The 12,309-nt window shown below is 42.6% G+C and overlaps 1 protein-coding gene across 1 annotated transcript in view; it reads right to left on the bottom strand.

Moving 5' to 3' along the window:
* Nucleotides 1–2,851: 2,851 nt before the first annotated feature.
* The window catches only part of PITPNB (phosphatidylinositol transfer protein beta), a 75,281-nt gene continuing 65,823 nt past the window's right edge, over nucleotides 2,852–12,309 (bottom strand). The window contains exons 9-12 of the mRNA XM_074295083.1: nucleotides 10,999–11,109; nucleotides 10,538–10,660; nucleotides 6,119–6,204; nucleotides 2,852–4,858 (exon numbers count right to left, since the gene is read on the bottom strand). Coding sequence (XP_074151184.1) covers nucleotides 6,157–6,204; nucleotides 10,538–10,660; nucleotides 10,999–11,109 — 282 coding nt within the window. The 3' untranslated portion in view covers nucleotides 2,852–4,858; nucleotides 6,119–6,156. The remainder of the gene's footprint in view (nucleotides 4,859–6,118; nucleotides 6,205–10,537; nucleotides 10,661–10,998; nucleotides 11,110–12,309) is intronic.

Below are 12,309 nucleotides of genomic sequence, written 5' to 3'. Positions count from 1 at the left end.
AGAGCCTGATTCATTCCCACATCTACCTTCATGCTGGCTGGAGACTTTGGATTTAGAGGGAGCCAGAGATTGAAGCTGGCTGGAGACATTCTGACAAGAGCTCATTGGGGAACCAAGGAGAGAGAGGCCTGTGAGAAAGCTAGGAGGACCCCAGGAAAAGATTCAAGACTTTGAAGGACACAATCGAGGATCTGGACTTTAATTCCTGGCTGCATTTTGGGATTATTGAGCTGAACTGAAGCCAAGGCTGCCTCCAGAAAATCTGCCAAGAAAACGATTACAATTTAGACAAGAGAAAAAGAACATTACAAAAAGCGCTCAAGATAGTCTTGGGGTATACCCATCCTTGGAAGAGATTGAATCAGTAGGGAAAGTATGAAATGGGAATGATCAAATGGAATAAAAAAAAAAAAAAAAAAAGCAGCATCCCACAAGTCAAGCAGGGAAAATGCTCCAAGAGGAAGTGGTCGATAGCAACAAAATCGACACAGAAATTAAAGGTCACCGGTCTCCTCGCAGCAGTTCTGGTAGCATGGAAGGTCAGGAGCTCAACTGTAAGGAAAGTGAAGTAAGCAGCAGGAGGTAAGTTAAGGCCGTCCCCTCAGGCAACCTTCTTGGATTTCAATAGTAAAAGGAAGAGGAAAAAGGCTCACAAGTTGAGGGGATAGAAGGGCCAAATAGCTCTTTTAAGGTTAAGGAAGAACTGAACATTTTCATAAACAGTAGAGAAGAAAGCAGAAGAAAGGGAGAGTTAATGGTGAGGGGAGGAAAGCTCCATGTGAAAATAGAGGGAATAGATCAATCAAAGGAGCATTAAACTTAAGTCTAAAAGAAAGGTAAAAATGTGAAGGAGTGGGAAAGGGCTCAGGATAATGGCTTTTCTCTGTCGGGTCATCTGCTAAGAGGAAAGGAGTTGGGAACAATGTAGAGGGCTTGGGGGTGGGGAGGGATGGGGGACATTTTGAGCGCTACCATGTGGAAGTTTCTCCTGAAACTAGAGAAATTAATTTGTGGTGCATCTAGATGGTAGAAAGGCTGCAGGACCTCCTCAAGCACGATAGAATGATCAAAGAAAGTAGAGTGGGGAGAGAAGATGGGAGCTAAAGGATTCAACAATGGGCAATAATGACCAATTAACTCTAGGGCTCAATGTTCAAAGGGGGGATAAGGACAAGGGTAGAATGACAGATTAGAATAGGATTTAAGGCACTGGAGGTCATGATGAAAATAAATAGGTTTAGGGGCCGCTAGGTGGCGCAGTGGATAGAGCACCAGCCTTGAATTCAGGAAGAGCAGAGTTCAAATGTGGTCTCAGACACTTAACACTTCCTAGCTGGGTGACCCTGGGCAAGTCACTTAACCCCAGCCTCAGAGGGAAAAAAAAAAAAAAAAAATAGGTTTAGGAGTAGGGCACAGAGAGATTGCAGGATCAAAGATTTGGTGACAGAAGAGCCCTCAGGAGCCATTAAAGCCGATGGATGATGGATGTGCAAGCTGAGGTGGTCTTACCCAGACTCGCGTACGAGGATCTGAACTTGTCTTCCAGGCCCAGTGCAAGATACCCTGAAAGTTGGCAGTTATGAGCGATGATGATATCTAAGGTAGACTACCCAGGCTGAGGTGGAATAAAAAATGAACCCTGAGACTGGGAGATGAACTCTAAGGCCAGTGTTCAATGGGACAACCCTGTGTTTGTCTGAAGTTCTGAGTATTTAACTAAGCAGGGGGCCTGGGTTGGGTTTAGAATCTGGGAGGGACCCAAAGGAGGACATAAGGACCAGACCACTTCCAAGGGAAGGCTGGTTGCAATGACGGTAGCAGGGAGGTTTGATGGGACAGTGGGGAACAAGGTACACGGCAACTCCTCCTCATGCCTTCTGCAGCCTTCTGCACTAAAACAGGTGTGCCAGGAGGGGTTATCTTCTAAAGAAAGTCAGGTTCCTGTGAGCACCAATGGAAGGAAATGGGGTAAGAGATGGAAACTTCCCAGCCATAGGGAAAGAAATCAGCTGAGTTGGCATGGCCTAGTGCCACAAACATCCCTTCAAACACCAGAGCTGGAAGGCACAGTGTAGCAAGACCCACTTTCAAACCTCGGATCTTCATCCGATACCTGGGACACACAGGTCATGGTGCCTGATCCCCTGAAGCCCAGGAGTGGATGTGATTATTGCCTCTACTAATTAGGAAGGGACAGAGGAGGAAGTTGGATGGGATTGCCCGGGCTTCGGAGGGTGAAGGGTACTGGGAGCTGCCTACTCCTCTGCCCTGCATCTTCTGTCCTTCAGTTGACATTTTGTGCTTTAAGAGAAGCCAAAGGTCCTTCCAAAGGAGAAAGCGACACAGATGTTTCAAAGGTATTCCTCCCCATGTAAAGGCCTGCACCAGCCCTTCTGGGGCAAATGTTGAAGTTGCTAGGATTTCCTTGGGTTGGGGCATGAGCAAAAGATTCCATGAGCCCGCTCCAAAGACGCACCTACTTCTGACCTAGTTTCAGAGTGTGGGGCCCAAACAATACATGGATTATGTTTCTCCATGATGGGAAGTACGAGACACCTCATTGGGAAAGGAAAAGCCTTGGGTAACTTGGGATTCATCCCTTTTATCACAAGGAGATAAACAAAAGGGAAAAAACAACTTAAGAAAAGGAGGACTTATACTCTGTAGACATGGACATGAGGAACCAGCATTCTGTGATAAGTTCGTGGTCAGGCGGGACAAATGGCTCAAGAATACCGAAGAGAGCAGAGCAGAGCACTCGCTTTTCGATCCAACTATCAAGGGGGGCACGGAGTGATGCCCCAAACCCAACACCACAGAGAGAAAACAACGACCCATGTGGAGACGTCAGTGGCATTTTGTGATCAAATTTATTTTCAGTTCCAATTTCAATTACTTTGCCTTACTATAATTTACACAAGAAACTGTCGAGTAAACGTGTTATTTTACAGTCACTATACGATCCCTCCAATTTCCACAGCGAATCAAGAAACCATTAAAATCCATGCGTCAGGTGCTCTGTCCATGCGAGAGCACACTCCCCATGATGCCACAGGTGCCACTGAGGACTGAGTCCGTGAAATGGAAAGAGCCAGACCCTTTGTGCTGACAGGTCGGCCATAATAATCCTCCTTGCAACAACTCTCCTCAGACAAACCATCTTGCTTTGACAAGCCCCCGTTCCAACGATGCACAGAGAGTAAACATTGGTGTTCATCCTGAGTACACAGAAAAAGTGTGAAGTGCAGCTGGGGTGGGGCCAACGGGACAACATGATGCAAAGCGCCCCTTGCCGTATCGTGGCAATCATTTCGAGAGGGGACAAAAAAATCACTGTGGACAGATGCAAGGGAGCTAGCTGGGCCTTCAGCAAAGTAAATGACCAGTAGGGTTCTTCTACTGCAGAAGAGCATGTTTTAAGTGGGAAAGAGCATGATTTTCAGTCATCAAGGCTTAAATCCTTGTCCTACACAAGCTTCTAGGACTGAGGAGAAAAAAGTTGGAATCTGACAAAGAAACCCAATTTAAAAAAAAAAAAAAAAAATCTTACTTATGTGTTGTTCCTAAAATAACTTTTTTTGTTTCTATCTAACAAGCATTTTAATAGATATCTAGGAGAGGCTCCAGGTGAGTATTTTCTTAAAAAATCCTGAAGATCTGAGGACCATCCACAAAAGGGTTGGAATTATACCATCATCTTCATAGCGTGTCTTCAGACAGCGCAGAGAGACCCAAGGCTGGCCATGCTCTACACTTTCATCTCATCTGAAAGTGAATGATCTCTCGTCTAAAATGTATTTTCAACATGAAAAGAGCTAAAAGTCAGCATTATATTCCATTGTGTAAGTTGTGAGAAATTGAGGCCATTTGCATAGTTTCCAAAATGCAGTTTTAGAAAATAGTCATTTCAGACACAAGAAATTTGACTCAAGGGAAGTGCTACACTTCCGACTTCTTGAACGAGCCTACAGTATTTTTTATTGAGATTATATAGTAGTATCACCCATTTCTTTTGTGCCTAACAGGCTCTCTGAAATGTTTAGTGTTTATTATAAATCACAAGCCAGTGTCTTCCCCCCATTTTTTTTTTGCCAGTTTCTGATATAGAAAAATACTTGAAATTTAAATGTACAAAAATCCAATAAAAACAGGTACAATTTTTAAGGATTTTTTTTTTCCTTCAAGGGCAAGTACAAATGAAATTATAGCCAGATTCCTTACTCATAGAAATCCTCAAAGTTGGCTGTAAGATCGTGACCATCCAGAAATAAATAGCTATAAATACATTCATAGTTTACATTCCAGAATCAGAGGGAAAACAAAAAATTCAGAATAAACTTTTGCTTTGGGAGTCTGTTTACTCATGAGACTAAAATAGAAAGTTTTTAACAGACATTTAAGAGAACAACAAAAAAGTATATATTGGTCCACAACTTGACATCCATGAAACATACCAGCTAGCATTACATTGTAGTCAATTCATCCATTAATGGCATTACTCTGATAATTATTAAAATCTGCTTCAGGTATATATAATGAAAATATTTTCCTTTGCCTTTTTGCTGTAGGTACAGTACTCTGGAGAAATTGTACTAATCCCCTAAGTAGATGTATGTATGTATGTACATATATACACAAGTGCGTGCATCAGTATCTATAGCTCTACATGCGGTTTCTATACAGCTACAGATATACACACACATATACATATATACACACGTGTTTGGATAGCGGTACATGTGTACAGATCGTCACACGCACATGTCTGTGAAACGTCAACACTGCAAGTTACTGGTCAGATCCTTCCTCATTCGTCATGGGCAGCACTGGTTCCCCTCACTTGACCTTGATTACGTAACTGTAGGAAAATGGAAAGAGAAGGGTATGAGAAAGGAGACAAAATTAAGTTTTTAAACACTGTAAGACTTATCAATTTTCCAGAAAAAAAATGCTTAATATGGCAAAACCTTTTATCAGAAAGTCCATTGAAGTTGAATAGATTGCTATACTTTAAAAAATAAATAAATAAATCAAGACTTATCTTATAAATGGCATAACACTATCCCATTAGTGGAGAAATTAAGCAAATTAACTGCAGAAAAGGTCACTAAACTTTGTTAAGAATTTATTCCAAGTGATAAAGGGACAGCAAAAAAGCTGGACAAACCAAACGTGGGCTGCAGTGTGCATTTAGGGAAGGGTGTGAGATCATCTGAAGCTCCTCCTTCATATCCAGGTAGTTTATTCAATCTTAGGTACACAATGAAAAGAGTTGGCCCAAACAGAAGATCCTCACAATGTGGGCCACAGAGCAAGGGAGGAAGGACCCCTGTATTTGCTCTTCTCCAGAATAAAGTTCTATGTTGCCCTATTTGGCTTCCGTGCTTATGGGTAAATTGTGATGGCCGTTCTCTTTTTACAAAGTCATCCATTCCTTGCTAGATACAAATGCTCTAGCCAATGAAGCACCACGCCAAAGACTACCGAAAAATGGACATTACAAATTCAACTTAGGTGAGGTTACAGATATTAGAACTGAACTGAGTTGCCTAGGAACCTAAGAGCTAAAGGATTTGGGAGGCCAGAGAATTGGGAGGGGGATGAAGGAGGGAGAGATTGGTTCAGCTGGTACACAATGGCAGGGGAGTTGCTTCGCCACCCCTGAAGTACTAGCCTGAGAACATTCAAAGGCACCAGGATGTGGGGCAACTGTTGACTACAAACATGGGCGCCTGGGTTTGAATCCCAGTTCTACCAGCTGATCATCTCTATGACTTCAAGCAACTCACTTCCTCTCCTTCCATCAAAGTCTCTTCATTACGAACAAAAAGCTGGCTCCCAAGCCCAGCCATGTGGGACTCAAGCACACTCAGTCCATTTTGTACATGTGGCTATTACTCCATTACTGATCTCAACCTGTGCCACAGATGTCTTTCTATGAGAAGGACGGAAGTTCTGAGAGTTCTAATGCTAATGCTTTTTATTCTATGGGGGGGTTTGTTCATGTTTAGAAATGAAACCATCAGAATATGGAGAGTCTGTGCTCATCAAATGACTCTCCGTCACCAGCAAAGTGGGAATTTGAGGTGGCATCCTGTTCACCCAGCCCTTCACTTACACAGCTTGATATGGCCTCTGACCCTACAGAAGATTCATCTAGACATCAGCAGCCGTTGTGCCTCGGACGGTACCCTTCTTACGCATCTAAACGTAAAATAAAACCGTGAGCTACTGAATCATAGACTCTGAACCGTGAGGTTAGTAAGCAAGAAGGCAAAGATGCTCCACAGTGAGAGCTGCAATTATAGACACATCCACATTTGGGAGAACTTTTCTAAGTCTCTCCAATAAGCTCAAATCTAAGGGCAATTCTTAAGGAGTTTTTTCTCAAAAAGCATGTCAGATATTTAGCTGTCCTTGAGTGCTTCAAAGAAAATGTTGGTGTGAAATTATTTTTAAAATAGCCTTTAAAAAAGGAAATGTCCACTAATGTTATCTTATTTCTTTGAATAGCCTTCAAAGGTCAGATTGGGCCCTTCTTACACAGCTGCTGAGGCTAGAGAGGAAAGAATGGGCACGGGGAATTTCCAGCTGCTCTCGACCTGACAAAAGCAGCTCCTTAGGCATAATTCACTCAAGAGCCATTAGTGTCACACCCCACTTGGTGTGCTTAGGAAAGGAGCAGAAGGGACAAAAAAAAGATCAGAAAGAAAACAAGAGTTACAAAGAAGACAGGAGCCGAGAAACAAGGCACTTGCAAGTGAATGAAGGAAGGCTGAAGAGCAGAAATGTGAAAATGGACCAAGACTTCCATGGAATCATAACTCAGTCACGATCAAAGAAGGAGAAAGAAGAGGACAGATAGGGAAGAGAAGAAAAGTTAACACGGTCATCCTTTAGTGTTCGTGGGAGTTAGGGTGCAAGACCCCTGAGAATAATTCTAGACTATGCCAGACCTTTTTTTTTAATAATTCTGGTCATATTAACATACAAAACAAATCACATGACACCCAGCAAAAAGCTGCAGCTTTTATGAGAGACATTAGTGTCTTGCAAACTATGCAGTCTTCAAAGCCACCGCAGTCCAGCAGCCATCAACTGCTGCACAAATTCCCTTCTCCTCCCCCAAGCACAAAATACAAGGATCAATCAAGGTGGGAGGGAAGTCACATGATGAAAAATGAAACAAAGAGGAGGCATTTCCAAAAAGAGGGAATAACTTCTTTAACATGGTGAAATTGAACAAAATTTAACTGTTTATAATAAGTTTATGTAGGCATACTTATGGTAGTAAATGATAGAACAGATTAATAATATATATTATATATCTGACATATGCAAGTCATCTGCAATTTTCCACAGTATGCTACAAATGTTGCAAAAATCGCCTTTAATTATTGATGACCGGGGGCAGCTAGGTGGCGCAGTAGATAGAGCACCAGCCCTGAATTCAGGAGGACCCGAGTTCAAATCTGGTCTCAGACACTTAACACGTCCTAGCTGTGTGACCCTGGGCAAGTCACTTAACCCAGCCTCAGGAAAAAAAAAATTGATGACCAATGCTCAATTAACCAAAACCACAAATATAGAACCTACAAATGTCAAAGGATGACTGTGTTGTCTTTTCTCTCGTGTTTTCATACATTAGTTGGGGGGAAAGATAGGAAACAAGGTATCACATTTCTCTTAAAAACTGAACTGCTGCTAAGCTTAAAGCCTGAAGCTCAAAGGCCTTCTGCTCACGCCTGACACCGCCCATCTCTGGGCCCTTCTCTTTGGGGCCAATGCCCATCCTAAAAGAGATTTTAATTCCTAAAATATCTGTGAATTAAAAAGAATTACACTTGTCCAAAATACTTCAATCAGGTGTCAGTGGAATTAAAACTGAAATTCCTTTCTATCAAAGAGAAGGCTTTGCAAGTTTAAACCTGCTTGTTAAGTAGGGGGTCTGCAAAGGGAACCTGTAACCTCAGGCATTGTCTGCCTTATCCGTGGATGTTGGAAGACATATTATGTTAGTACACAACGTGAGGAAATTCTAGCATAAAGCACTCTTTCATTGCATTGAGCAGCATAAGAACTGGATTTCACATTAAGATGAGCAGCAGAGGCAGAAAAAGGGTTCATTAGAATTTTTGAAACATTAAACAACAAAATACCCCTCCCTCACTCCCAGTCCACCCACACCCACATAGAATTTCTTCCATTTTATGGAAAGCAATGGAAACTTAAGCTTAAAACTAAGAGCTATATAAGACCTTCTAATAATTGAACTTGCATACATAATTGCTTGTCTATCTCACCAGTTACCGGGGTTGGTAATAAGCAGGCAGACCCCAACTTCTAAACAATCCAGCCTGCCAGCCAGCAGCAAGTGCTACTATCAGGAGGGCCAGTGTGCAGTGAAACAAACCAAAAACAGCCTGGAAGATTTTAAGGCACTTATGGGTTGAGGAGGAGGAGGAGGAGAAAAGCTGGGAAACTTCTGACCCTAAAGGCAGAAGTGATCAAAGATAGATCCCTGGTACATGGGCCTTTTTACTCCCACTGCCGAAATCTCTCACTTCAGTGGGTTACATCTCCAGCTGCCACAATAAGGAACCCGTATGACTTAACATTTCAAAAGAAATCTAGCCCCCTTTTGTGTGGTTGTCACCTTTGCCTCAGAGTGAGTGAATTCTATCCCACTCTCTCCTTAACAACGACTCGTATTTTTGTGCAGGAAAATAAACTGGTGAAGACGTGAGGCCCCAAGTGACGTGACTAGCTGGGATTAATTGGGATAGAACAAATCAAGCAGGGATACTTGAGTGTAAATCATTTTCACAGGCACAAGATGGAGAACACAACAAGGCAAGAAAATTAATGTAATCTTAAATTAGAAAGCTCTCAGCCATGTTGTGTGTCCTCCTCTCTGACTAGGACCCACCCACATAATAAGATTTCTTTATGATTAAAGAAGGGACCCCAGAGGCCACCTCTTCATATCACAGATGGGGAAGCAGAAGTCCATATGGGTGAAGAAGCAGGAATCCTGGGATCAGTTGGGGTGTGAGAATGGAAAGGCCATTGGCGGATGAAGACTGGTTGATGGAATTGTCCAGCCAGTATGAAAAACAAAAGATTTCTGTGGAATAAGATTATCTGGGTTTGAGTTATAAAAAAGACAATAAACTTCTGTTTGGCCTCAGGGATAACTGGAAACTGCAAAAGTGGATAAGGAGAAGTGTCCCCCCACTATGCCGAGGTAAGCCCAACTTGAAGGGGCCACCTTGGGAAGGCTTTCCCCTCGCTGAAGCCCTTCCAGAAGGGGCTGGACAGAGGACATTTTTCAAGGTATAAATGGCCACTGAGATGTCCTTCCAACTAAAAATTCTCAGTACTTTTTTGAGTGCGTATTTTGGCCTCTTACAAGTTCTTACGAGTTAGCTCCTAACCCAGAAGCAGGATGGCATAGGCAATGGTAAAGGGAACTCCCAATGCAGACAAAAGAATGGCGCTCTTTCATCTAATCATGTAGCCTCTGTGCCCAATATAGGGCCTTGTATATACTCGGTATTTTATAAATGTCTGTTGAATTGTGTTAAGCAGCCCTTTGTAGGCTGGGTCAGGAACGTAACTGCACTTTATAAGTTTCTAGAGGAAAAGGTTTTCTGAGTTCCAAAAAGCACTTGGGAACACAATCCATTTGTAATTTGGGGATTGCCTGTAGTTTACTTTATGTGAAGGGTAAGGTTAAAACAGTTTATTGCCTTATAAAGCAAACATTTCCAAGGCCTTTATAAGGTTCATGTAAACTAATTAGGAGCAGATTTTCCTTAATTACAAAAATTCCAGCAATTTGAAACACAACAGCTTTAGTTTCCTTTTCTATTGTGTCAGAGAAATAGAATTGCTTCCATGGTCCTTTTGTTTGATGATATTTCTAAACACTGCTATTAGCTGCATGTACCTGGGATGACTTTATGGAAACCTCTCCTGGATCTACTTCCACATTGGGCCTTCGTCAGCTCAAGCAAACCTTGACTTACTGCTAATCTCTAGTCAGGTCTGTCGAATGGGAAAAAAGGCCATTGTGGAAGTTTACATTTCCAAAAGAAGGGAAGACATGTACTCTCGGGTTGACCTTGACATTTTGAAATGGGGGAAATTATTATTCTATTACCTGACCAAAAGGAAAATTTGGTTTCTCCTTAGTTTGCCTATCTGCTCCCATCACTAACAAAATTGAGAAAATTCTGAAGTTGGGGAAAAAAGATCTTCTTGAACTATGGAATTGAAATTTGAGTTTGATGGTCTAAAAGTAGAGCTCTAGAAAGGCTCCAATGGCTATCGGGAAAAAACAAAACAAAAACCAGAAATGTGACATTTTAAAAGCCTGAATTTAGGAAGGCCCTCATCATCACCAGATTTCCTTCTGAAAGGGGGGAAGCTCCTCATAAGACCCCAGGTCAAGGAAAAAAATGCTAGCCTAAAGTCAGCTCTGCCAGTGCTCCCTGTCCTTTCACAAAGAGTCGAGACAAGAAGGCAGCCTTACAGCTTCTAGCTCTTTCTGGGTTTCATCTTCCATTCTTCGAATGTCTTCCATAGTCAGGTCGATCCACTTGTCAATCCAACAAAAGAGCTGGCGGTGGAAGTTAGTAAATATTCTTTTTTCTTGCTTTGAAAAGAAAGAGATAAAGGTACATTACAAGGCCGGTGGGGCAGAAGTCTTTATTCCAGTACATGAACATTAATGACCCCCAAGGAATTTATGTCCAAGTGCCGCCACTCCAAGACCCCCCATCTCGGGCCCTCCTGCAATGGCCATCATGCTAGTCCTGGGAAGAGCCTAATGTCCCCCAGAGCTGCAAATGCTGGGAATGAGAGAGACCTCCCCACAATAGTCCAACTCCAGAGAGGTATTCAGGCTCTCTGGAGGGCAGCACAGATCCCAATTCTATAGCAGAAAGGAGCATGCGTGACATATGGTCTCACTCATTTTCATGGGCGACTTACTTTTTGGATAAAGTTTTCTACTTTACTCTGCAGACCCCACCACTTGAATTTGATGGTTACCAGCTTGTAGGCACACATTTGGGGAGAGTCTTGGTTATTTGCCAGGTCTTTCTAGATGGGAAAAATGGAAAGAAGAAAATATCATTTAATTGTACTTGAAAGTAGGGAAATTAAGTAAAATTCTAATCCAAGCATCCAAAAGTTCTAAGTTTCCATCTCCATTAAGCATTTAATAAGTGCTTACTATGTCCTGTTTCCCTGAAGAGGAAGAGGGAAAGAAGAGTTATCTAATCCATTCGGCTTTGAAAGAGCAGCTAAGTTATGGGTACTTCAGCAGACAAGCAACTCAGCAGATCGGCCCCGACCATACTTTAGACGCAACCAGCTGGCCACCAAGAATAACCGCCTCAAGCAGCCAAGGATATCCGCTATCTCTGTCTGTCTCTCTTCCCAATCCCACAAGCCTTCTTCTTAATCTGGGAACAATAATCAAATCAATACTGCTTTGGCTATTAGAAAGTCTGGGACAAACCCTTACTTCCTAGAGTCCAAGGCCTAGAGCAACACTCAGATCTTTGACCACAATCAGAACATCAGAATGTATTGAGAAGTAGAATGACTGAGTGGACCTGACGTCAGGACATCTGGGGTTCAAACTCCATCTTTGACAGATTCTAGCCAGGAAACTCGAGGCAGGGTATTTCATCTCTCTTGCCTTAGTTTCCTCATCTAAAAAGCGAGGGAATGAAGATGATGGCCTCCAAGTCTAGTACTAAATCTACAATTCTATGATTCTGTAAGCTCCTAGAAGGCAAATAGGGAGAACAGAACTTCTGTCTTTGGATCCACAGGGCTTCCTCAGCATAGCTCCTAGCTGTGTTCCTAGTGTGTTCGTTTGGTCATTAGTACTATGTGCAAGTACCAGAGGAAATACCAGAGACAAAACTCAAATAGTTTCTGCCCTCTGAAAGGCAACATTTCCTGACACACAAGAAATACAAGGCATCACACATCAGACTGAGGAAAAGATGTCTCAGCTCAAGTATCTGGGAGTTCTAAGCCATTCAGCACAAGAGGCAGGCTTCTGAGATACCAAATTTCCATAAGTGCTACCAAATCACATCTGTATTGAACCATAGCTGCGGTTTGGACACTAACCAATCATTTGAATGGAGTATAGGAAAAGAACTGGTGGAGAACTCTGGCCCAGGAAAGAGTCCCGGGAGCAACTGCAGCGCCATCAATGGGGCCTCATGGAGTACTAGAGCTAAAAGGACCTTGCTGGGGAAGGATGGCTTCTGCAGTCTCCTT

Source organism: Sminthopsis crassicaudata, chromosome 1 (assembly GCF_048593235.1).
Source record: "Sminthopsis crassicaudata isolate SCR6 chromosome 1, ASM4859323v1, whole genome shotgun sequence".
NCBI lineage: Eukaryota > Metazoa > Chordata > Mammalia > Dasyuromorphia > Dasyuridae > Sminthopsis > Sminthopsis crassicaudata.
Note: the sequence above shows the minus strand (reverse complement) of the source record. Positions and strands in the feature narration are given on the sequence as shown.